The following is a 26,615-nucleotide window of genomic DNA, read 5'->3' as shown; positions in this document are numbered from 1 at the left end:
GATCCAATGCAATCTAAATATTGACAAGCAGCAGCTGCACGACGACCTGGAACGCCCCCACATTCAGTAGTGTACGCATGCGCACTGAGCCGAGGCATGTCAAAAACGAAACCAATGAAGCAACACAACTGACTGTTCCTCAACAGAGGAAAACAACAACTATTAAACCAACTAGTGTGGTAATAAATGAGCAGGTAAACAAACGTTTAATTTGTAACGTTAAGACCAGAACCATCGATGCACACACGTCTAATTCAAGCCAGCCGATTAGTTCTTTGTAAATAAACTTTTTTTTGTGGAAACATCACTAAGGTAATGTTAGCTAAGCTAACAACATCCCATTAACGGTAGAGGAAGCTTAGCTAGCAGCCTCCGAGCGTTTGTTTATCCATTTGTACTGTACAAAATGGAACCAAGTGGACCCTGCCGAGTCCATTTGGTTCCAATTTGTACACTCAAGAGAGTTAAATGAACACCCAGGGGTTTGACAGGTCGTGTTGTTGTTGTTGTTGTTGGATGAGGTGATAGGCACCACCTGACAGTGACAACCACTGCTGCTCAGCTCACATGATTGTAGTTTGTTTACAATGAGAGATGAAAGCAGCTGCTTGGCCGTTCTAAAGTGTACATGCTTTTACTTCATATAGGTTAATCTGCGACCGCTGACTTTACAGTTTCGGGGCTTGCTGTCTTGAAAAGAACCAAGCCGCGAGAAAGAAGAGAACATGTTTGCTAAAAAGAAGAGGGCACCGATGCCCAAGGGTCAGGGTGCTGCTGCAGCCAAACAGGTGAGGAGGAGAATGACACTACCGTCTGGCACACTGGTACTGCTATTTTTAATGGAAAACACCGGCACTGCTATTTTTAATGGAAAACATTGGTACTGCTATTTTTAATGGAAAACACTGGTGTGTTGAGTGTGGAAATACTGGCCATGTGCTACTGTATTAATGGCAAACACTGACTGGCATGGTGTTGTTTTGATAGAAAACACTGACTGATGCACTGTGTTGTTGGCAACTAAACTGCCACTTTGTATATTGTCACTGCTGTTTTGAATAGCGAACACTGGGCACTGTACTGTTTTAATATAGGGTAACCGGTACGGTCGCCCCTTTTCCATCTCGCCCCACTACTCCACCTAGCTGTAAATAACAAACATAATTCATGTTGGTGATTACATAAAAGCTATTATCATATTCATTTATCATTGTTAAGTTCACTCTGTATTTTGTGTCATGTTGAAGTTCTTAATCTTAGTATGTAGAGAGCATTTAGGTGTAAATAGTCTCTTCAGTGCTATTTTTCCTTTGTTTTTCCAATGGGTTCCCAGATTGGGTGTAAATGAAGCTATGGCAATTCCACCTGTGATTTTTCAGAGATTTGTCAGAGCATGAAAAGCACTATATAAACTTCTTATTTATTATCATTATTACTTGTGCAAGCAGAGCGTGCAAGTACTGCGATTGGCTGTGTATGTATATTGGTGTCCTCCAACAGCCAATAAGGGACCACCATTTTTGGTGAAGGTACGTTTCAAGGTTGGTATAAGGTCTATAAAGGATTTAGAATAGCAGAGAGCTGTAGGACTCAGAGCAGCAGTCGTACCCAGACAGCAGAGAGCTCTAGGACTCAGAGCAGCAGTCGTACCAGCAGTGGTGAGCGCACCTCATGGCGTGCTCTGCTTGCGCACATGTAGGCCATGTGTACAAGGCACAAGTTGGCATCTCGAGAGAGTGCATTTCTAGTTATTATTATTGTTGTTATTGTTCTGACTTCCTCGTTCCAGATGGGTCTGTTTGTAGACTTCAACCCAGAGGAGATGGCGATGGCTATGGAGGAGAACCTTGATGACCCTGACCTGGAGGCTGAACTGGCTGCTATCACAGGGAGCACGGCTTCTGCCGGGGGGAGAGCCAAGCCCAAGGGCAGGAGTGAGTCATTTAATTTGGTTAACTCAGTGGGAGATATATTCCTTAACCTTGCATCAAGATCAAAGCGTAGGCCAATGAAAGAAGAACAGCAGACTTTATTTAGGCTGTTAGGCTGTAGCATACTGTACATACTCCAAATGAAGACAAACGTGTTTCTGCAGTTCTTGCAGTTGCACCTCCAATATTTCCATACCAGCTGAACATTGCGGCAGAGACACAAAGTGAACATGGTGTGCTATTGACAAAAAGGAAAAAGACCAAACGGCACTCTTGTTGCAAAATGTAAAATACTTTATAAAGTTAGCTAATGCATGACAAGATAATAAAAAAATGCACCTACGTGTTTTGACACAGCCTTTGTTAGGCTGATAAAACATGAGTCAAGGCTTATAGGAAATGGCACCATAGACTCATTAACTTACAACATTGAGCGGGTGACCTGATAATGAGGCAACAATAACAACCCACACACATTAGACACAGTGAATGCTATAAAATAGCATATTTGAGGCCCCTAACCCGAGGCTCATTATAATAACAGGTCAGACAGGTGACTAGAAATGGAGATATTTACGCCCTCATCAGAAACAAATTTCACCAACAATAGGTGAATCACAATTATTGAAAAAGCACAGCGTTCAACACATACAAAATTAAAGCATTACTTGTGAAAACAGCTGAAATCTACCCCTTGGCAAAAAAAGAAACAGAAAAATAGATCCCAAACCTTTTCCCCTTGTAAGAGGCATGAGGGACCACCTCAAAAACCAGACAGCTAAGCATTCAAGAATGCTAAGTAGTATTATATAGTTAAGTGAGTATTACATAGGCTAGGCTATTATATCACTGTCCAGATATTTGGCTTCTCGCTGAAACCCTAGTATACAGTAATGGCTAGCTACCATGAAATATGAACTTTTCAAGATGTTATGGTGTCCTGAGATTAGATGCCCCATTAAGTTACACTGTATATAAATCTAACTAATTCTTTTTGCTCTCAATATGCACCAGAGTGATGCAATTTAACTTTCAAATGTGCAAAAAGTCCCCCCCATAGTCTAAAATAAATCCTGAGGGATATTGTTTTATTTCTGAAATTTGCCAGCAGAGGTTAAGAGGTTAGGAGGTACAATCCTCTATAATCCCCCTCTGAGGGATTACAAACAAAACCAGATGGAAATAAATTAATTGAGAGAGACGGCACACACTTTGTCTGTTGCCAGAAACGATGAAATCTCAGAGACATTATATCTAAAGCACGTCAGAGGTTGATGTAAACAAGTGGTGGAGATCGGTGGTGAAATCACAGTTCCAGCACTGTATACAGTGGGGCGGGGTCTAACGTTCAGGACTCGGAGCGAAGCCACAGTGAGACCATCATAAAACATTTGTATCCCCGGAGGAGTTCGTTAGTTTCAGCGAGTCCTGCTGTGAAGCAGAAAAAAGTCCAGTTCGTTTGGAGTATGCTGCAGGCAGCCTTAACTCATTTTCTATCCTGATGTTCCCGGCTACTGATGGTGGGTGATTTGAATTAGCTGCATCATTTCTTATTAAAAATTGATTACTCTTGTTGAGTATGATGATGATGAGGACTAAACCTTCTGATAATAACAATAGGATTATGATGCTACTTGTGATATAAATCTTCTATATATTATATAATAAGAGGAATAGCCAGGGGAGGTTTTACTGAGCCTTCAGTTCTCATTTTCAGCAAAGCCGTGCTAAGCATTCCACCGGTTTGTGTTCCGTCTGCGCTGTCTTGCTTGAGGGCACCTTGTTGTTGAGACAGAAGAAGAGTGATATTGGTTTACATCTTAAGGATCAGATGCATCCAGTCTATGGACTTGAACTGGCTCCCTTCCTGACACATGCCTCCTACGGATGGCCTGATATCTAATGCTAACTTCAAGTCCTTCGCAGGCTTAATAGCAGCTGGTCCTAATCATAACCTTCAATTGATTGAGTTGTATCAAGATTCATTTACAGCACCCATTTTTTTTTTTTTTAAATTTTGTACAGGTACAGGAAATTATACAAGACAAGACAAATGTATTTGTTGTTATTTGTTATTTCTCTGTATGTCTCTGCCCCCCCCACAATGGAAATAAGCTCTTTTATGTTTTAACCTTTGGACAGATATACAGTATACAGATATTTTTTACGTGTATGTATTTATGTCAATAAAAAGCTCAAACAATCAATCATTCAATGCTATGTTTGTGTTTTAGCCCCCTTGCCAATGGAAGATATTGCAAGAATGGCCGACGAGTGCATGAGAGACTTTGATGATGAGGAGGAAGATGAAGACTTGGAAGACGATGAAGATTTACTGGTTAGTACCAAACATCTAAATGTAGGCTGTGTGTCCACCAGGGCATTTCTTCCCAAGCTGAAAATGCAAGGCTCTTCAGTAAAACTTCCAGCGGGAGTGCTTGAGGTCGCTTTAGAGGTGGAGCGACTTTTCACCTGAGACACTGGTTGTCAGGCTAACCGAACCAACCGTCTCATAGCAGAGGTAAACATGTTGTCGTTGTACTTGCTCTGGATGGAGGGAAGCCTTGTACAGAGAGGACCTGCTGCTCTAGCCTTGTTTTTCTCCCTTTGTTGCATGTTCAGTCCCCTACCAAGGAGCACGTTCACTACACCTTTTTGAACTTCCAAGCACCTAGCCCCTTTTACCTTTTTAAGTGGTGCAAACCACTTCCTTAGGTGATTATGTGTGTGGGTCTCTGCCTGGCTGGGTCTCTGCCTGGCTGGGTATGAGCACGAAAACAGAATGGTTGTTTTTCACCACCTGTGCGCAACCTAACACACACACACATATTAACTGTATATATGGTGATTTCAGGTGTGCCAGTACAGTACAGTGACAGTACAGTACAGTACAGTACAGTAGAGGGTACAGTAGAGGGACCCCCACACGGTAACTCTGTCATTTCTCAACCGTTTCGGACGCGGGGCGGCTCGCCGGAATCGGGCCGGCACCCTGGGTGCTGTGGGAACTCCCCCCCCCCCCCCCCCCCCCCCCGGGACCCCCACACGGAGTTGCACCACTTACTTCACACGGGTGTGATTTTTTTCTTAAATGTGACGGTGATGAGCACAAACTTCTACCCAAAGTCTGTTTAATGCTGTTGCCATTTGCAGCATAGTTTAGAAAAAGACAAAATTAAAGCAGCCCCTTAGCAGGGTTTCTCAACCCATGTGTCGCGACCCCTCGGGGGGTCGCCAAAAAAAACCAATGTTTTTTTTGTTTTGAATGGCTGGAAAATGGAAATGAAGAGTTTACATATAGTAAGTACACATAGTACATGCATACACCTTCCCTAATGATTATCTGGTTTCAGTATTTATTTATGATGTATTGTCTCTATTATTAAGGTTATTGTAGCAGTCAATTTATATTGGGGGTCGGGAGGGGGCGGGGCGGGGGTCCCGAGACATTGCCAAAGCATTTCCGGGGGTCCCCGGCCAAAAACGTTGAGAACCCCTGCCTTAGAGAATATGAGTAGTTGTTTTGGCTGACATGGGCGCCTGTTTTCTCTCTCAGGCGGAGCTCCAGGAAGTAGTGGGTGATGAAGAAGCCCAGGATGCTCCAGCAGAAGCTGCTACTCCTGTATCCTCACCTTCACTTGAAATGTCTCCAACAGAAACGCTTGAGTCCCCAGCACCACAGCAGGTACGCAGCCTGGCTCCTTTCTGCCTATTCACTGAATACTAGTGGTTGAAAAACTAGCCCACATAACAGTGATTTATACTCTGTTGTGTGCTGTGTCATACACCAAAAACAGATCTACAAGCTAATTTATTGCAGCAGTGTGCGAAACGGCATGTCCAAATATAATTCAGGAAATACCTGATATGTTTTGGCTTTGACTGGTTAGTTAGTCTGTCACTAATCTCTTGAGACAGATTCAGAGCTCCGCAGGTGAATCTGGCGGCAACTCCCGTTACAACGTGTAGAGTTTGTTATTAGGAATGTAAACGAAGACGCGCCACCGGAAAAGGAGGGCTGAACGAGAGTGAATGGGCCGACATTTGGTCTACACATGGAAGGGGGAAAAATATTGATTCTGCCTTTTTGCCGATGAGTTCCCAGATTTGTCTGGCACTAGTCGCTAGGGTTGTGTAAGTAAGTAAGTAGCCTTGCCGAGCCATGAGGCCCATAGGGCAGGAGCCTATCTCCTGTTTCTGTAGCGTGAGGCAGCTTGATGTACAAGTACACCCCCTGGACATGACGCTAGTATGTTGCAGGGACTTACCCCCAATCCAACCCTTGATGCTGAGTGTCAAGCAGGGAGGCACTGGGTCCCATTTTTAGAGTCTTTGGTATGACCCGGCCGGGGATCGAACCCTGACCTCCCAGTCTCAGGGCGGACACTCTAACCACAAGGCCACTGAGCTGGTCAAGGGTTGTGTACTGGCACAGGGTTGAGATACTGTAAGCAGAGTGATATATATACAGTATACTGTATATACTGTATGTATATATATATATATATATATGGTATAAAGAACACACCACCATAAGCCTAAAATCAGAGTAAATTACCATATTATTCACTCTTAAGCAATCAGAGCAGTGGAGTCTGCATTTGTATTCATCACAGTCCATGATATAACGTCTAACATAGTAATACCTTTTGTGCAATCAAAGCAAAGGAATTCACTTTTTTTATCAGAAAAAATAGGTTTTACGAAGTTCTTGAGAATCAATACAGTATCACTAGGTATGTAACAATATATCGTAAATCAATATAATCAATGTAATTCAAATCGATTCAAACTGGGGACATTTTAGATTGTGATTAAATCGTGATGCAAACAGCAGAGGGCACATAAAAAAATACAGGATCTTTGTAAGAGAATTGATAAAAAAAACATGTTATTAGTTATTTGCTACTGTATTGAATAGCATAAGAGAAAGAAAATACTGGATTTGTGTAAGAAAAATAATTTGGTCATTTGTCTGGCAATAATTTTGAACCTACCTATAGTATCGTGTGATACATTTGTACAGTATGTATCTTTTCTTGCAACTCTTATTAGTCGCTTACAGTGGCACATACTGTAGGTACATTGCTCTGTTCAATACCGTTACTCTCTCAATATTGTTACTGCTAAATCACAATTTTAGCCTTTTCAAAAGCCTGCAAAGTAGGTCGTCGAGGCTAGGTCAAGTGCTTTAACAAGTGCTAAGGTGGCTAAGGTGTAGTTCATCTGAAAGCTTTTTGAATAAAGCTGTTGGTACTTGTGGTGGCGAAAATGCATATAAACACTATGGTATTGATTAATTTAATGTAGCCGACTAGTAGATGATAGTTAACACCTAATTACCACCTGTTCTTCACTGACCAACTCATTAGAGACTGCTGACTCATGTAAACCTATTTCAAACTGTGTGAGTTAACTGTAGAATAGAGTCCATTTAAGGCATGACCATCTCTTGTTACTCCTGAAACTCTGTACACTGCTGAAAGTATAAAATATGTGTGGGACATGTGTGTGGGAAGTGCTGGGGGAAGCTCTGGAGGGAGACACTAGTCTCTCTCTGGTGTGATGACATATACAATAAAAGAATGGAGTTCGAATCCTGATGGTTGAGTCCTGCTTCTTCCTGATGTTGTTTACTTACTAATAGTAATATCAAAAGCTGCCATTACATACTGTACTTACTGACACATTGCTGTTGTCTCTACAGTCGTCCTCCACACCAGGCAGTCTGCAGCACACCCTGGAGGAGAGGATAGACATGTACAAGGCTGCCATCCAGAGCACCAAGGCCTCAGGAGAGGCCTCTAAAGCCAGGAGATACGACCGAGGCCTGAAGGTAGGTGGCTGGCAGTAATAAGCAATTATTGGATGGATAGATGACACACATTATCTTTAATCGGATTACTGCAATTGGATTACAGTAATCTGATTGCTAAAGTAACAATATAACTATGCTTCTACAGTAATTATAATCCAGTAGTGACTGGATGAAACGGTATTATTGGATAAAGTAAGCACTCTGATTACGATTTCCGTTAGGTTTGCTGCTTATTACTGTACATGTGCAGTGCATGTTCTGAAAATATTTTTTGTTATTATATCTTTTGCCCGTTATTTAATTAGTGATTTATAAATGTAGATATAAATTATATATGAAAGTATCTTGTCTCACCATGTGCTATAGATTTTGTTGTAAATAAAATCTAAAAGTAATCAAAGTTACTGATTTCTTTGTTGGACTAATCTAATGCAATTGTTCGTTACTGGTTCACTGATATACAGTATTATAAACTGTATTGAAAACGTCCCAAATCGAATCTCCACTAAGGTTGGAGCCACTTGGCAGCCATGACCCAATACAGACTGAAGACTAACTGACCGAGTTAGAATGACATCAGGATGCCCTGAACGCCATAAACGGAGATAACTGACCTACTCACCCGGACATCCCCATATCTGGAGATAAATGGCCTCTCAAGCCCGACATCATAGACCCTATCTTTGGGCATGACTGATATCGGGGGCTCCAAGTAAGGATCAGAAGCGTTCCATCAGCGATACCCAGAGCGTTAACTACCTCTAAGACCCAAGGCATCAAGACCGATTCCACAGAGCAACATCAGCAATACTAGACTAGACATACGACCCCAGGTAGTAACTAGAAATGCACTCTGTCGAGGTGCCAACTTGCGCCTTGCACACAAGTAGGCCATACATGGCCTACTTGTACACAAGCAGAGCGCACAAGTATTGCTACTAACCAATGTCTATTACAACTATTACTAGATCCGTTATTGACCTTATACCAACCAACATACCTTAGTTATGTCACCAACAGCCAATAAGGGACCACCATTCTTACCCCAACATGCATACATACATGCATACATGCATGCATGCATGCATGCATGCATGCATACATGCATGCATGCATACATACATACATACATGCATGCATGCATGCATGCATGCATGCATGCATACATACATGCATGCATGCATACCCAGCCGATCACCAAACGTACCTTTGTTACATCATCAAGAATGGTGGTCCCCTATTGGCCGACGGATTACAGTACTTGCACGCTCTGCTTGCGCAAGTAATTAAGTCACCATCAACAGCCAATTAGGGACCACCGAGGACGGGCCTACATACCATACATACGCAGCCGACCACAGTACTTGCACGCTCTGCTTGCGCAAGTAACAAGGGACCTCTCGGTTTATTTCCTAGTTGTACACCACATCAGCGGCTCCTTAAGTAATTTACACTGCAACCTCCTTTTGAGGGGCGCTATCCCCTCCAACGTCTGGCTTTCAGAAATGACATCATGTCTATGTCTATGGACTTTTAATGTTTGACTTTAAGCAGTGACGTCATGTGGCAACCCCTCACTTCATTGTTTTCCCTCTACACTAAATATCTGTATCGAAAATAGAGAATCTACAAGTGAAATATTGTGCCGAATCCCCCCCCCCCCCAAGAATAGGGACGCTAGGGTTCATGTGGTTAATGCATTATGACTCTCTGTCTCTCCTCAGACTCTAGAAACCATGTTGACTGCAGCAAAGAAAGGGAGGAGCGTGAACGAGGCAGAGATTCCACCACCGGTCACCACCGGAGCACCAGGCGCCCCCTCTCGGCCCGCTGTCCCCCCGCGGCCCGCTCCCCCGTTGCCCACTGAAGCCACGTCTGACCCAGAGCCTCCAGAGCAACAGGAGGCGCCGGTGGAGACAGAGACTACAGATGACGTACCAGAGATAGTCGAACCGAACAGTGAAGAGGAGCAGATGTCCTCTGCATCCCAGCTTCCCGTCAGCAGCCTTCCATCTCCTGTGGAACAGGAAGAGGAACCTATGAGCCAGTCCCATAACAGCCAGGCGGAGGAGGGTCAGTTTGAGCTGGGAACAGCCTAGGAAATCCACTTTGCCATTAACTCATGGTCACAATTTAGGCATTTGGCAGATAATGATAATAATTTCATCACACTTTTCTAGATACTCAATGATGCTTTTCAAAAAAAAACAATTTTGTTAAAAGAAACAAAAATGGGGAAAAACTAAATAAGTCCAAAATATGACAAACTGTTAAAAGTATGATGGTAAAAATCTATTATACAATATAACTGCATTAACACATAACAGGCTCCTATTGTCTGCATCTGATATTCTAATATTCATTTTGTTTCCTTGTTTTTGTTTTTTTCTTGTTTTTCTGCATTTATTGATATCAACATACTTTGATATGCACCCACAAAAGAATGAGTTCTTTCTTGTGGTGCTTGTTTAAGAAGGCCTCCTTTTTAACCACGTTCAACTTGGTGTCCCTGTTATGGGCATGTCATTATAGGCGACAGTTAGCCTGTAAACCAGACAAATCTGCCAGAGCGAAATCATTAACTCTTAGTGATTAGTCTGGCCATGCCAGGCTAGGCGAAAATAGATTATCTACAAGCTCACAACATGTGACATCGTGACGCATTGTGAGCTTGTATCCCGGCAAGCTCACCGCACAACACTATCGTACGTCTAGTATAAAATTGGACTTAAGTGGTTAATGAGTGTCATTCCGGATATGCAGTGAAGCCAGGCTCTCAATGCTGTTGCTTGTTTGTCCGGTGAATCCACACAGTGGGCGAGAGGACCAGGGCAATGCTCCTGGAGAGGCAGAGAGAATACAAGATGGCAGCTCTGAGTGCCAAGAAGCAAGGAGAGGCGGAGAAAGCCAAGCTTTATTTAAGGACTAGTAAGGTAAGAGGATCACTTATACGTTATACGTTTGGGTGGAACCAAATGGACCCTTAGGGGGCCCTTATTGTTAATTTGGTTCCACTTGTACATTCTCTGAGAGTGTAGAATGAAGAATCAGTAACTGTAGGAGACTATAATTAAGCATAGAACACCAGCGGGAGGTGCAGTGTATGACATTGACAATGAATACAATTATGATCTATTCTTTATGTGCAACAATTGTTTAATACGTACGTCTCTTATTTCATGTATTTTGATTGATTTTGAAGAGTTGGGTGGCCGCATGGTCTAAAGATGTAAAACACCACAGAGGCCAGTGTTTGGTGCCTTCGCTCAAACAATCACAATTGTAGGTAAGAAGTCAGCGAGGTATCAGTGGGTCCTTGTTGTTTACTAGCGTCCCTAAGACTACTGGATGGTCTTCTCAGTGGAGAAGGGAACTGGGGATGATAGTGTGAAGTGAACCACCTCCTCACTTTAGATGAAAAGAATCATGTGCCTGGATTCAAGTTCTCAGTTGCCACGATTGACTTCAGTCATTTGGATTCCATATGATAGAATCCAGCATGTCTTCTAATGAAAGCAATGTCTCAACACCGAGAATAGCCGATCTTCAGAACAGCATGACGTGTTGTGTTATTAGTTATTTTAAGATTAAAGCATATTTTAAGTGGTCGAACTAGCAATAAAATACATGTTCAGAAGCATCTTCCATAAAACATGAATGGCCTCAGAAATATGAAAGAAAGAAAGCCTCAATCTGTGATTTCTCCAACTGATTGGCTGTATGTAGAACAGCAGCAACATTGGTTTGGAATGATATTACCAAAACATCATTGTTACATTTCCACTCATGAGATTTTCTTTAGCTTCATTCCATATCAGGGGCGGCATGTGGTTCTCTCTATTGTGCATACTCCCCTGGACACCCCGTAAGACTTTGCAGCGACAGGGACCACGGAATTGGCAATGATTCCATTTGACTTAAAATAATAGTTTAACAGCAGTAACATTATATTATTTGATTAAATCCAGCTATGTGTGTCCTATTATGTCATAGTACTTCACAATTCACTACTACCGGTATATAATACTAATATAGTAGTTATGATTTCATGCTATATTGATTTATTTAATACATAGGACCTCAATGGAAACCAGTTCCCATGACTGTTTTGTGTTATCCTTTTAGCCTTAATGTCTGACTGTACCACATGCTGTTTACATACTAATAATCAATATAATAATAATATAATAATCAATCAAAAACTACAATCTTAAATTGTATCAAAAGTCAAAGAAGTAAAGTGACTTAATTCCCTAATTTTCCATTGATTTGGCTACACTCATTCAAGCTAAATGTATAGAGAAGGAAGCTTAATTGTCTACTGTAAGTGTAAGCAGACTTTGTCTCTGTCTCTGAGTAGGGCAAATATGTGACTCGTCTCAGGAATGCAACAGCAGACAACCTGATGTTTGAGTCAGTGTCACTGTCCCTCGGTGAAACCCTCTTGACTGCTGCACTATTCTCCCAACTCTTCAAAACATTCCGTCAATGTAGGCAGACGACAATGACCAGTATTATGCATGGCATTCTGTCTGTTCCCTGTCACAGAGGTTTGACGCAGTCATCCAGGCATTGGAACAGGGACAGCAGATCGACTTGAGCGGCCTGCCTCCCTCCCCGACACTGGGTGAGAATGAAAGCGCACTAATGTTTGGTTTACTATCACTCTAACACACAGGAGTAAACAAAGAGATGACAGGAGGACACGTTGCAGAAGACAAATGAAACCATGTCGGCACGAGTTGTAGATAGATACCTATATTGTCCCGCGGAGATAATAAAGGTATCTATCTGCAACTCATTGTGAAAATACAAAGGAGGTAATTATTGGCCATAATGCTAGATTAGGCTATATCCAGTACATGTGTGCTATTCCCAAGGTGAAACCCCCAAAACCACTGCCCGTTAGGGTCACGTTGTTATAACCTATTGCACCATCCACCACGACTTGCCACCTTGAATGGTGTGCTCATCGACGTGTGAGGCCTGCTTGTGATTTTTAAAATTTGAGTGAATCAAAACGAGAGCTCTTTACTTCCAGAAGAAGTGGAGTCCGTAGTCCGTACACAGTAAAATCAGGAGTGATAAAAACACTTCAGATTTTGAGCCATGTCAGCTTTTGCTGTGATACAAAAATAAATATACACATTTCACTGTCTATTGTAGTTCTAGTTTTCTCTTATGCTACCTATAAGTCTCTAAATTATATTCTTAATTATTGGAACATATGTTGTAAAATTTCTATATGAAACAACAAAGTTGACTACATATCATACTGTGCTATGTTCTGCTGCCCTCTAGGGGACACACAGAGTTCTGCCTCGGTGATGGAACCTGCTGCAACACAGCCAGGTGACTACAAAATACTACAGTAGTGTGGATACATATATCATGTTTGTGTGGGTTTCATTTTATTCTTTGACATCTTTTTTTAGTTGGTTAACCTGGAATTGACCTCCGCTATGGAACAAAATATGAAACTCTCGGAGGCTTGTGTTAATTACAGACATTATTTTCTGCATAAATTGAAAATCCATCAGGCAGAAAGGCATTGTAAATCTGGGAGAGGACCACTGCATTATTACTCACTTCCAGCTTTTAGTTGTAACACTATTAATATGTTTACATAATATATTTCCAGATATACAGCATACTGGAGATGTAATGGTGTGTATTTGTATACTGTAATGTTTCTACGTCTCTCAGTCCCTTCTCCACCCGCTGCTCCTCCCGGAGATGTTCTGGAGGCCCTTGAACAGAGGAAAGCTAAGTATGTGGAGGCGTCTGCCCAGGCCAAGGCCAGTGGAGATGAGCGCAAGGCCCGTATGCATGACCGTATTGCCAAGGTAAAGACACAAGTTTTACTCTTTACTGGCCGCCTTATTTATCATACCCACATTAACCTTGACATCCCTATTTTGGACAAATGTTCTTATTTCTTTTCTTATTATAAAGTGTTTGAAAAAAACTTTTTGCTTTTAGATACGCTATTTATTTTATTCGGACAAAGTTATTTAGAGCTTACGTAAGTGGTTAACTTCTTCATTATGTGGCATTGAAAACACAGTTAATTGTTCTGTAATTAAATAAACGATGTAAGCTTCTAACATTGTATCTCTGGGATGGTATTATTTTGTTAATCATATACATAAAAGTAGCAGTGGTAGAGTAACTTTTCCTTCTCGCTTTATGACAGCAATACCAGAGTGCTATCCGATCCCACAAAGCAGGGAAATCGGTCAACTTCACAGATCTCCCTGTCCCTCCAGGTAAGATTCTCTAGTGTTGTGTCTGTGTACATAGAACGAACCAGCGTATATTTTCAGTAACATTTTTCATGATGTAAGCTATGTTGTGCATATGTATGTGAATTGGTTGATTGACTGAAAACTTTATTATTCAGAAATGTAAACGGCATGTGGTACAGTAAGACATTAAAGCTAAAAGGATAACACAAATATATCCATGGTGGTCCTATGTATTAAATTAATCAACATAGTATACAAAATGAACACCATAATGCATGTCTTTGCTGTCTGTGTTCTACAAGGCTTTCCACCAATCCCGGGCCAGGAGGAGGCGGGAGCGGAGCAGGGATTCGCCGCTGTGCTAGAGGCAGCCAATCAGCTTGCCAACACCGACGCTACAGAGGTTGGAGATGAGGACGAAGAAGAGGAGAAAGAAGAGGAGGTGAGCTTCTGTTTTCAACTGTATAAACCAGCGCCGCACAATCCGAGGCTCTGAGCCATGCATACGATTCTATGGCTTAACAATGTTTGGGTTAGCAAACATGCACGGCCTAATTTGTCCAGCCATAGCTGAATGGGTAAAGAGGCCGCCTGGGAAACAGAAGGTCCCAAGTTCCCTATGTGTCGAGGAGGTGCCCATGATGAATATGGTCTACAAAGCCATGTTGTTGTAGCTGTCCAGTCATGTAGTTGAGACAGTACAGTAACCCGCTGGAGGGGTAATAATGACCAGATGAATAACACATCTCCTGTTTACACAATTCCCAGGCAATGGCTGTAACTGGGAAACAAGACAGGGATCTTCTTTCAAAATGACCACTCAATGGCTGTAACTATGGGAAACAAGACAGGGTTCTTCTTTCAAAATGACCACTCAATGGCTGTAACTATGGGAAACAAGACAGGGTTCCTCTTTCAATGGCTGTAACTATGGGAAACAAGACAGGGTTCTTCTTTCAATGTCTGTAACTATGGGAAACAAGACAGGGTTCTTCTTTCAATGGCTGTAACTATGGGAAACAAGACAGGGTTCTTCTTTCAATGTCTGTAACTATGGGAAACAAGACAGGGTTCTTCTTTCAATGGCTGTAACTATGGGAAACAAGACAGGGTTCTTCTTTCAATGGCTGTAACTATGGGAAACAAGACAGGGTTCTTCTTTCAATGGCTGTAACTATGGGAAACAAGACAGGGTTCTTCTTTCAATGGCTGTAACTATGGGAAACAAGACAGGGTTCTTCTTTCAATGGCTGTAACTATGGGAAACAAGACAGGGTTCTTCTTTCAATGGCTGTAACTATGGGAAACAAGACAGGGTTCTTCTTTCAAAATGACCACTCAATGAAAATAATGTTACATCGCCCTATATGTGTGGCAATCACTTACAAATAGGAACCATGCTTAAAGTGTTAAAATGGCCTTCTGCCTTGTCCTCTTGCAGTCTAAGCCTCCTGTTCCAGACAAGCCAAAGAAGCCCATGTTAGCAGTGCCTCCCACAACAAGCGTCCAGAAGAGGACCCCCTCTCCTTCCCCTGACAGAACCACCAGCAGGGAGGGACTGTCACCCACAGGTCAGTCCCCAGCGCAAGCATGGAAAACTGCCATTTGCAACCAGCCTGGCGGTCGCCCAAGAAAAAAACATTGTGGCAATTGTACGTTCTGCAAACCACAGATACGTTCAATGTTGAAGTTTCCGAAACAAATATATGCTGTATATCAAAGCATTATGTGAAATAGATTACCATATAACTGATTCCCACGCTATCGATAAGCTAATGGGACGCCACTAAGTCATCAGCGTGGCCATTACTCAAGCCCACCTGCTGACACTGCACCTGCCTTGAGAGTGGTTTGATTCTTGGTTTGCAGAAACGTACAATCAATGCCAACGTTTTTCTTTGGTGATTATGGTTGTTAAATGAAAAAATAAAAAATAACGGTTTCCTAAATGTACTTGGGGGACATAAGGACATGTTTTCGTGTGTTATGACACAACACGTTACTTGTTATACAGGTCCATTTTTCACCCCGTTAATCCATTTTGGGCGGGAACCCCTTGGTGTTTTAAACATTGTTATAATTTAGCTATTGAAAAATAGCAGATCTACAAGCTCATAGCGCGCCACTGAGTGGCGCGCTACAAGCTTGTAGGTCTGCTATTTTTGAAAAATCGTGAAAATATTTATTTCAGAAAACTGGAGGATTTAGAAGATGATTTTTTTTAATTTTGAGGTCAGGCCTAAATGGGTTAACCCCTTCCATCCCTACAGCCATTCAGCAGGTAGAGTTCCTGGAGGGCCGTAGGAAGCAGTACATGAAGGCCGCCCTGCAGGCCAAACAGAAGAACGACATGGACCAAGCCAAGCAGTTCCTCCGCACGGCCAAGGGCTTTGAACCCATGATAGAAGCAGCACGCAGCGGTAAACCCGTCGACATCAGTAAGGTGAGAAGAACACCCCTGTAGTAGGGATTTTGTGATGTTGTTTAATTTGTTTGTCAGTGAATATGTGATTCTAGCATTAGATTCTAGTCATTGTAATAAGCTCGCTGAATTGTTCTCCTCATTTAAATTCCTACTGAAAACGCGCTTTTATAGATTAGCCTTCAGTGCCAACTCCTTAATCTTTTTTTATTTTATTTTTATTTAGCTGATTATTGAATTGTTTTCTGCTGCTTATTATATTTTGCTGATGACTATTGAAATGTTTCCTGTTGCTTCTTATCCTGTTGTCGTAGTCTGTATGTCATGATGTGTAAAGCACTTTGTAATAAAAAGTTGTATTATTATTATTATAAAGGATACAGAAAACGTAACATTTTAAACTAAGTATTTCACTGAGCATTTTTATAATTCACAAGCTTAAAAATGGAAACTTAGAGGTTAAAATACAAGGGGACAACAATAGTAAACACTAAACAGTAAGGTAAAATACAAGATCGAGGAAAGCCATGCAACAGTTACGATGAGCCACATGAATTGCAACCCCTGCTTACGCTGATTTGCATCGCAGGTGCCGTCGCCCCCTGGTGATGAAGATGAAGAGTTTGTGTTGGTGCACCACAGTGAAGTGCAGCTCTCGGAGAAGGCAGAGGAGGTCTACACTCAATTGACCGAGATACTCAAAGAGCAGCAGGAGGTAAACCCACCGTGAGGACTTAGAGCTGACCACCAACTCAGGGAGCAGTAGATGAATTCAGTGTCATAATAAAAGATGTCCTTTTTTTCATGTCTGTCTTTTAGAAATGTTTGACTATCTCCAAGCAATTCACACACCTGGGTGACATCGCAGAAACAACAAAGTAAGACCCTCAATCCTTCCGTTTGTAATATTACATATTTCATAATAATAACAATATCCGGTATGTTATGTACTGTAAATAATAACGTAATGACCCAAGACGATAATAGTATGCAGCTGAACGATATCTTAATGAAGACATTTCGTGTGTGTGTGTGTGTGTGTGTGTGTGTGTGTGTGTGTGTGTGTGTGTGTGTGCGTGTGCGTGTGCGTGTGTGTGTGCGTGTGTGTGTGCGTGCGTGCGTGCGTGTCAGGTTTGAAAAGCTGGCAGAGCGCTGTAAGAAAAGCATAGAGATTCTCAGACTGTCCCAAGCCAGAGGTCTGGATCCGCCTACACACCACTTTGAGGAGAGGACGTATAACACTGTCAGGTTGGTTCTTGTCCGCCTTAACTCACAACCACCAAGGACGTGTTTTTTTTAATTTCTATTATTAGCCCCGCGGACCCCCATTTGCAATGATATGCCAGGGACCCCCATAAGAGAAGATTTTTACGGCTCTAGCAGTGATCAATCTGTTTAATTTCAAGGACCCCCGGTTTGACATGCATTAGGCTACGGAGCCCCATTCAATGGCATTTCTATCTCTGGGACCCCCAGTTTATATTGTAAAACCAATGTTAATGTAACTCTGAGAGTGTACAAACGGGTCCATTTGGTTCAATTTGTGCACTCTCAGAGTTACAGACCCATAAGGGTCCATTTGGTTCCTAACTATCATTTAGCTGGGAACCCCCTGGAACTCCCTCAAAGACCCCTGGGGGTCCCCAGACCCCACTTTGGGAACCTCTGCTCTATACTACCTGCCAACAGCGTCTCCGTTGGTAGGAGATCAACCGGAAATGGTCGGTCCGTCAATGAAAGCTTTCCCCCTCGTCCACTTGCATGTTGACTGAAATCTTAAAACCCTTATATCTCAGATTATTTTCCAAGATTGCGTTTCTGATCAAAACGTTGATGTTCACGGCTCATATGAAAACCGCCGCTGGTCGCGATTACAAAACTCATGCCTCGGGTGGTCCATTAGTCCATGAGAGAATCCCTTAACTTGTAGATCTGCTATTTTCAGCTATAAAGCTTTTTATACATTTGAAAACTTGTTTTATATGTCTGCTTTTTTTGTCCCCCAGAATCTTCCCAGACCTGAGCAGCACTGAGATGGTGGTGATGATAGTGAGAGGGATGAATCTACCTGCTCCCAGTGGTAATGATAGTGGTAATGATAGTGATAGATGGTGGTGATGATAGTGAGAGGGATGAATCTACCTGCTCCCAGTGGTAATGATAGTGGTAATGATAGTGATAGATGGTGGTGATGATAGTGAGAGGGATGAATCTACCTGCTCCCAGTGGTAATGCACACGTTCTGATCTGTGTAATGCCTCCGTTATGCTCCGTTGCGCACCATGTTGTGCACCATAGATCAGTTGTTCTCAAACGTTTTAGTGTCAAGGACCCCCAAATTCATATATTGATATACCTGTGTGAAAATAAGTAAGTATAACTCTGGCTTTACTCTGTCTGTACCCAGGTATCCAACCAAATGACCTGGATGCATACGTCAAGTTTGAGTTCCCCTACCCCAGTACGGTGAGTGAGTCAACACAAGTGGTTCATTCCGGAAAGCCTTTATAAAAGCCAAAAAAGATGTTTAACCGATTATTTTCATCTCTTATTTTGTGTCAATAAACCACCAGGAGCAACCACAGAAGCATAAAACAGCTGTTATCAAGAACACCAACTCTCCAGGTAAGATAGGGCACTTGCTTGATGTTTGTCTTCGTGCATTGTGGGATTTTATTTATTATTTCCCCCCCAGAAAGGTACATTAGGGTTGCAAAACTTGCAACTACTGATTTTTTAAAATATATATAATTGTTTGAATTGAGTAGAGAGAAGCCTATAGCAGTGAACATATGGGGGAAACATTTGGAGAATGGTCTTTATTTACATGTAATGCTGTAAAATGACTGCATTTAGCATTATGTGCCATTTACATTTTTCCATGTTATCATTAGTCAGGCGGGAAATTGACTGGTGGTGATAAAAGCATGAAATTTGGCACAGCCGACCTTCATATGACCGTAGTCGATAATCAACCTTGTGCCACGCAGAATTCCAAAATACAACTATCATATATTAAAATCAGCAATTTCCCACCTGACTTGCCCCCAAAAAACTAGTGCTGTCGAATCCCACAGCTTCTTATTGCTGTTTTTCTCTGAACTAGAATACAACCAGAGCTTCAGCTTGTCTATCAACCGCAACCACCGAGGCTTCAGGAGAGTGGTGCAGAACAAAGGCCTCAAACTGGAGGTGCTGCATAAAGGGTGAGTAATGAGCCCTTCCTTCATACTGAACACGCTGTGGACAGCGGGGGCCGTCTAACACAGGATCTTTTCTTAGAATTGGACGGGATGATTTAGATTGCGAGTTATTAACGTTTTAAGATTTTTGTTGTCGTCGGCTAACGGGGGGAACATTTTCGATGATGTCCCACTGTTGTGCAACATCGAGGATTGCACAACAGGCACTCCTAGGCTGTAGAGCGATGCGATCGGTTTTCATATCAATACACTTCGTCTTTTGGATAAAACTTCGTCCTGGGCGCTGGTTGTTACTAATAGAAAGGACTGTGAACTTCGTCCTGGGCGATTGGGGTGATGGAACCATATAACAAACATACGCTACACATATTGGGCCTCATTCATGAAATCCTTCTTACATTTCTGCTGCAGTCTATGTACGTAATATGATGCTGGAATACAGGACAATGGAACTCCCCTTTCCGCTATGCATTTTGGGTCAGAAGTTTATTAATCACCATGGGGAAAATGCATCCTTTACATTAACATATCCTAACTATTCTATCTGCTGTCCTCCATTGGGAATGGACACAGTTATCAAGGCTGCATCTTCATCAGATGGTAAGACTATGAATTGTCTTTGTGTGGCGTTCATGTGATCACCAATTGGCATAAATGCTATTAGAGATTAATAGCATAACTACCACAGCCACGGGTGGAGATTGTTGCTGCAGTCTGCTGCTGTCCTGCAAAATGAAAATAGTATAAAATATTGTAACAATTTGCCAAACTACGGCTACTCCGTACTCTGGCAAACACGCCTAGACATAATTATGTTCAGGTCTGAATGCTTCAATAAGTCAAAATCATTTGGAATTTGCATCATGTCTATAAGCCCAGTTATGCATCGTTTACAAAAAAAAGAGCAATAGATCGTTGAGCATGCCTTTTCTTTATATTTTTGAGGCGTGCTAGCCCCTCCTATGGCCAGCTTTCCGGGTTTGTGTAAACACAAACATTGGCTTGTGATTGGCTGATCACCCCATAGAGTTCATTTGATTGGCTGAGCAAAGTAATTAGTAAGGACACAAATTATGATTGGCCAGAATGTGATGATGTATGATGATAAGAGCGCCCCTCACTTCACACGGATGTGATCTCTGTTATTTATTTGACAATGTTTGAGTTAGTCACAGAAACATTTAGTTTGAGGTTTGCTTGATTTTGCATAAGGCATTCAAAACACCTTCACACATGTTTCCTCCAGACATAGTTGCGTGTCTCTGAGTAGACGTGGGTTTTTGGGTTACCAAGTTCGAACAAATTAAGCTAAGAAGAAGAATGATTAATCAGACTATGTTCGTGTAAATGCTCACAGAAGTGCTTTTAAATCAAATATGATGTTAAGCTCGTAAGAAAGTGCTCCAGTAAAGAGATCCAGTTGAACTAAAAGACAAGTAATTTTATGCTTTGTTGTGTGCAGGTGTCCAAGCAAATAGCCACGACACGTTGTGAGCTTGTAGATCTGATATTATCGGTACACTGAGTATAAATATAGCATTTCAACGCCATCACGGCCTGCCAAAATCAACAGGTCCCGTGTGTGTGTGTGTGTGTGTGTGTGTGTGTGTGTGTGTGTGTGTGTGTGTGTGTGTGTGTGTGTGTGTGTGTGTGTGTGTGTGTGTGTGTGTGTGTGTGTGTGTGTGTGTGTGTGTGTGTGTGTGTGTGTGTGTGTGTGTGTGTGTGTGTGTGTGTGTGTGTGTGTGTGTGTGTGTGTGTGTGTGTGTGTGTGTGTGTGTGTGTGTGTGTGTACCAGGGGCTTCTTGCGGAGTGACAAGCCTGTGGGGACGGTCCACGTGAAGCTGGACAAACTGGAGACACAGAGCGAAGTCAGGGAGATCGTGGAGGTGAGTGGTACTTTTGTACTGTAATAATCCAACAAGGAGTGTTTCGCTGAGAGTTTTATTGAAGAGTTGAGAGGAAGAACTATTTAAGTCCATACTAATTATCCATAATTAGTAAATTATGGATAAGGGGTCAGGACAGATGGGATTTTTGGGGGAGGAGTCAGTATATATTATGGACTTAAATGATTCTTCGTCTGAGGATTTTACAGTGTAAAAAATGAATACGAGACTGCTCGCCCCTTTACCAACTCGCCCCGGGCGTACAGCCGGCGGAACAGCGCGGCCTGGTATTCCTAAAGTAATCTAAGTAAATTATGTTTAAACGGTTAAACCTAACCTTATTCCTAACCTCAACCTCAGTAAAACGATGCCTAAACCTAACCCTATTCCTAAACTTAACCCCAGTAAAACTATGCCTAACCCTAAACGTATTTCTAACCTTATTCTCAGTAAAACAAAATAAAGAATACAAGAACCGCCGCACCGAGCTGTCGGCGTGAGGTCGGTGGAAAAAATCTGGGGCGAGATGGAATTGGGGCGACCTGACCTGGTACCGTAAAAAAATGGGGGGGTCTGTCGCCTTGAAATGAAAAAGGTTGTGAATCAGTGCTATGACTTGTTACCCCTCCCAGGTAATGGATGGTCGCAAGGCCACGGGGGGTCGTGTTGAAGTTAGGGTCCGCCTCAGGGAGCCTCTGAGTGGACAGGACCTCCAGACCGTCACAGAGCGCTGGCTAGTGCTTGACCACTCCAAGGTAAGAAAGAAGACAATTACTAATTGCCATTTATGATTTAACTCAGTCCACGACAAAGATTCACAATGCCCCGACTTTCAACTAGAAATTCCTAAAAAATGGGGTTTGCAACTTGACAGACCAGGCATCAATAGTTCCATACTTAGCCCAGTATGTGATCAACAACCAACGGGCTGCCCCTAAACTGGACAGTGACAGACACATCAAGTCTGGGAACAGAGCGTTAACAACCATAACACTTCAATCTGTTATATTGTATATGTATGTTGTATAAGAGTATGAAACAACTGTCTGTACCTTTCCTTTCTCCCATTTGCTCGCTCTATTTTTCTATAGATTTTTCTCACACTGTGTGGCAGGGTAAATCAATGTCAGAATGATTCAGTCCCCTCGTTACTGGCTGCCTATTTGACCCTAAATGCACACCGTTTAAAATTGGCCCAAGCCCTCAGCCCATGTCGACCTGCTATCCAACACAACGGCAAAGTAGTTACTAGCTATTGTTATTCAACAAACGGCAAATTAAAGCCTACCCTGGAAGGATTTCCTCCTGGCTTTTTGGGCTGTAAAATCAGTAATGATATACATCAAGTCCAGTGACTGGTAGTCAAAGCACAGCTGCAAAACTAGCAGGTCATTCTCAAGTGACATTAAAGTCAAATAGTTCCGTTTCTCCTGGTGCATTATATGGGTAATTCAGACTGCTGCAATTTTTCTCCTCGACATTCATTTTATTTTATTTTTCAGGAGGTTTCCTCCCGACAGCAACAAAAATGATGTGTATGGTAGCACAAGTTCTTATTATGTTTTGTTATTCCAGGTTCTTCTTTAGATGCTGCTGCAAGTAGAAAAGTGAACATTTATAAACAGGTACAGAAGTAAAATAAAATGTTCTTCCCCACCCACCTCCCCACTTTGAAGGATTTTTTGAAATGTGTTGAAAGTGTTGAAATGTCAAACTACAAGTTAAATTGTCCAACCCTTTATATTCCAGATGAAAGGCGCTCAATGAAAAACCCTCAGAGGAGGAGGAGACTGGACGGAAGCAGGGATTCTAATGAAGAAATGTTCTGAGGTTAGGGATGTCTTAAAACTTTTGCACACTTTTGGAAAGACACAGACAGAGCCCCCTTACACTTCAGTCCACAAGGAGGCGACATGGAGCCATTCTACTGGAGGACCAACTGTGCTGGTGTGCCCAACAGAATTGCCCTGGTTGGTGTGTCACTATACCTTCACTGTTGGACAATGCTAGTGTGGCCTTCATGAGAAGGGCCTCTGTGTCAAGCTAGGCTGATCCTGCTGACTTGCTCAACATAGTTTATATCAAAGAATATATATATATATATAGTATATATCTCTCCTGGGCATTCATTGTTGCCCGAGATGGATAATAGGGCAACAACGAATATGTAATTTGTTTATCACATACCCATAGCTTTATTTGTCCACAATCAAAGAGGAAAAAGTAACATTTGATCAACACTTTTAATTAATACATTAACATTGCTGTCAGTGAAGAACTCTCCTTGGCAAATGGTATATTCCTGCTGGGATTCTCTGACAGTGTGGGGAGAGAGTTGGCTCAGAACACAGATGTGCTGCTGGTGTGTCTTGCCTTTGTTGGTATGCAGCCATTCTGTGTACATTGAAGGTTGCTGTTAAACTCTATTGTCTTCTCTCAGTCATGCGTTCTACCAAACCATCCGTGTTGGCGGCCCAAAATCCATCCATGTTTGACATGGTATATTCCTTCAGAAAGGAAGCCCATCCATGTTTGACATGGTAGGTTCCTTCAGAAAGGAGCTAGTTTGTTGTGACAGTTAAAACAGTGAGCGTTAGGGGTGACAACCAAAATATCCACAAGCTCATAACACGTTGTGAACTTGTTGATCTGCTATTTTTACCACTCAACACTGGCACACTTTTTGGCTAGCTGATTCTTCCATAACCCCTAAATAACTCCTAACTCTCTCCTTCACTCAAGGCAAATAAAGGCTGGGTATGTGATAAAATACGGCTCTGGATTCTAGATTTGCACCTATGCACTAATACCAAAGTAATCACTTTTGCTGTAATATCCTGCATATTTGAAATGCCTTTAGCTGCCGTACTTGTAACGATTATAGTCATAATATATGATTGAACGTGGGAGCTTCCAAATCGTTTTTTGACTTTGTTACTATGTTTAACTACTTTATCTCTTCCAAAAAGAAATCCACACAATTAATTTACTCGTCTTCAGTTGAAAAGAGAAGATGCTTTGGCAGACATGGCAATCCCAACAGTCGGTTTACACTGAGCTCTGGATAGCTATAAGCCAAGTTTTAATAATTGAAAAAAGGTACTTAAGATGTGTAATTGTATTATAATTGAAGGTGTACCCCACTGTTTTGGCACCAAATCACTTTCATTCATATTTCTTCTCACTCTTATGCTAAGCATCACCACTCATCAACGTTAGTGGTGACTTATCTTGTACATTGTTAAAACATATTAAATGCATTACAGGTTTACACTGTATAGCATATCAGAGTCACAAGACTCTGAGCAGTTTGTTTGACCTTAGTTTACGTTGAAATATTCATGAAAAATAAAACAATATAGAACGTTATGTTAAACGAGAGGCAGCCATCTAAAAAAGTTAAATTGAAAGCCATAATTAATATCTGTTTTGAACCACTTAAGCCCTATTTAAAACCAATATACCTCCATGATGCAACATTGCTACTACAAGGTTGCTACTGTTACTTTAGGATATTACTGTTGTCACATTTTCGTGTTTTTCCCACGCTACTTTTCCGTTAACTTTCAAATAGAAGCAAGTAACAAGACAGGTGGTTCATAGTGGTTTGGAGAAAACGGTCCCCAAACCCAAAATCTAATGATCCATCTACTGGTTAAAGTGCCAAACATACTGTAGCCCATGTTCTGATTTCCTGTGTTGATGGTTCGCTATACTTGTTTACAATGAGGAATGATGTCGGAGGGGAAATGACTCAGAATAAAATAAAATGCTACCATCAAAACAATTGCACCTCTTGGATAAAAGGACATTGCACGCCTCAAATAATGCCAAAGAACGTAACGGAAAACAGACTCTGAAACCTAAACTGTTCTTTGCCTTCATTATGTTACATTGTTATCACACAGAGGGATGAGGAAACTCAACTCAGGTAGAGAACTTGATCACAGTAGTTAACCCACTGTTTCCCAAACAGTGGATCTGGTCTGGACTCAGACTTGGGACCCGTCATTGGGTCGCGGAACAATTTTTATGGGTCGCGAGTAAATATCTCCTTTTTTCCGTTTCCTACATTTAAAATATATATTATATTATCTCAAATGAAGTTTAAGTAGTAGTGAAAATAGCAGATCTATGCTTGTAGATTGGCTATTTTCATTAGTTTGGGTCCCGGGCAAACATCTAGTGTCTCTTTTGGATCTCGAGCTAAAACGTTTTGGACCACTGAGTTAACCCATAATGAAATGAAATGAAATGAAATCTATATTTACCCAGGGTATCTGGGCTAAGCTCAAGAACTTGTTTCCAGCCAGGCCCTGCTCATAGAACACATTTCATCGTAGTGGTTCAATGCCTTGTTCAAGGGCACTTCAGCGGTGGTAATTTTAACGTGTTGGACGGCTGATTCGAACTAGGAACCTTCCGGTATCAAGACCGCGCCGCTATCCGTTCGGCCACCGCTGCCACATAACCTGCTCTGACACTTGAACTCTGGTTTCATTTCATCAACAATTCAACACACATATCGCAGGGTTCCTACACATGTCTGAAAAAGTATGGTTTCCTACGTATGGTGTGTTTGCGTGAGTGCTGTACAGTATGCTTGATTATTCAGGGCCTGAATGAAGGGAGTCAGAATGCTTGCACACTCCGGAACAGCAAAATAAAGAACATCAGTTCTGATATACATTTGAGCGTATTTTATGTAATTGTAGAGCCTCTGTTAATTAATTTCACATATGTATATGTTGTGGAGCTTGATCCATGGAGATAGTTGAGTCATATTACTCTGGTACAGTATGTTCGCATAAATCACAATGAACATGGATCGTCATCTGAGAAGTATGGATATTATACATAAAACATAAAGTATAGGAACCCTGTAATCAGTTTCAGTAACATTTACCTCCAGAAGGTCCATCTATTTCAGTTACACGAGTTCCACTTGGGTAACTTTGCGTAGCTCTTCTGCTGATATTCATGTGATTGTCTTGAATGATGCTGATTAATGCAAGTGGAGAGATTCCTCCTCAGTTGTAATGACATCTCATTCTCAAATAAAATGCTGGACTTTATATATTGTACAATATCATTATTTAGCCTCTTT

The 26,615-nt window shown here is 41.8% G+C and overlaps 1 protein-coding gene across 4 annotated transcripts; it reads left to right on the top strand.

Annotated features, from left to right (window-relative positions):
* The first annotated feature begins 28 nt into the window (after window positions 1-28).
* Window positions 29-26,583, top strand: cc2d1b (coiled-coil and C2 domain containing 1B). Of its 4 annotated transcripts, none has more exons than XM_079530213.1 (26): window positions 29-194; window positions 675-788; window positions 1,790-1,934; window positions 4,166-4,269; window positions 5,488-5,616; window positions 7,639-7,767; window positions 9,474-9,822; window positions 10,564-10,682; window positions 12,298-12,376; window positions 13,051-13,101; window positions 13,456-13,595; window positions 13,946-14,018; window positions 14,300-14,439; window positions 15,439-15,568; window positions 16,268-16,440; window positions 17,009-17,134; window positions 17,239-17,297; window positions 17,551-17,667; window positions 18,426-18,511; window positions 18,827-18,885; window positions 18,993-19,044; window positions 19,526-19,625; window positions 21,418-21,508; window positions 22,141-22,263; window positions 23,084-23,133; window positions 23,258-26,583. In XM_079530213.1, exons 2-25 carry the CDS (start codon window positions 726-728, stop codon window positions 23,093-23,095), a joined length of 2,649 nt encoding a protein of 882 aa, XP_079386339.1. In that variant the 5' UTR covers window positions 29-194; window positions 675-725; the 3' UTR covers window positions 23,096-23,133; window positions 23,258-26,583. The 4 variants fall into 4 exon arrangements, with proteins under 4 accessions (XP_079386339.1, XP_079386340.1, XP_079386338.1 ...); XM_079530214.1 differs by having other exon boundaries at window positions 648-788; window positions 14,300-14,436; XM_079530212.1 differs by having other exon boundaries at window positions 30-194; window positions 648-788.
* Window positions 26,584-26,615: the final 32 nt, after the last annotated feature.

Source organism: Electrona antarctica, assembly GCF_951216825.1.
Source record: "Electrona antarctica genome assembly, chromosome: 19".
Lineage (NCBI taxonomy): Eukaryota > Metazoa > Chordata > Actinopteri > Myctophiformes > Myctophidae > Electrona > Electrona antarctica.
This window is presented reverse-complemented; position numbering and strand designations above follow the sequence as displayed.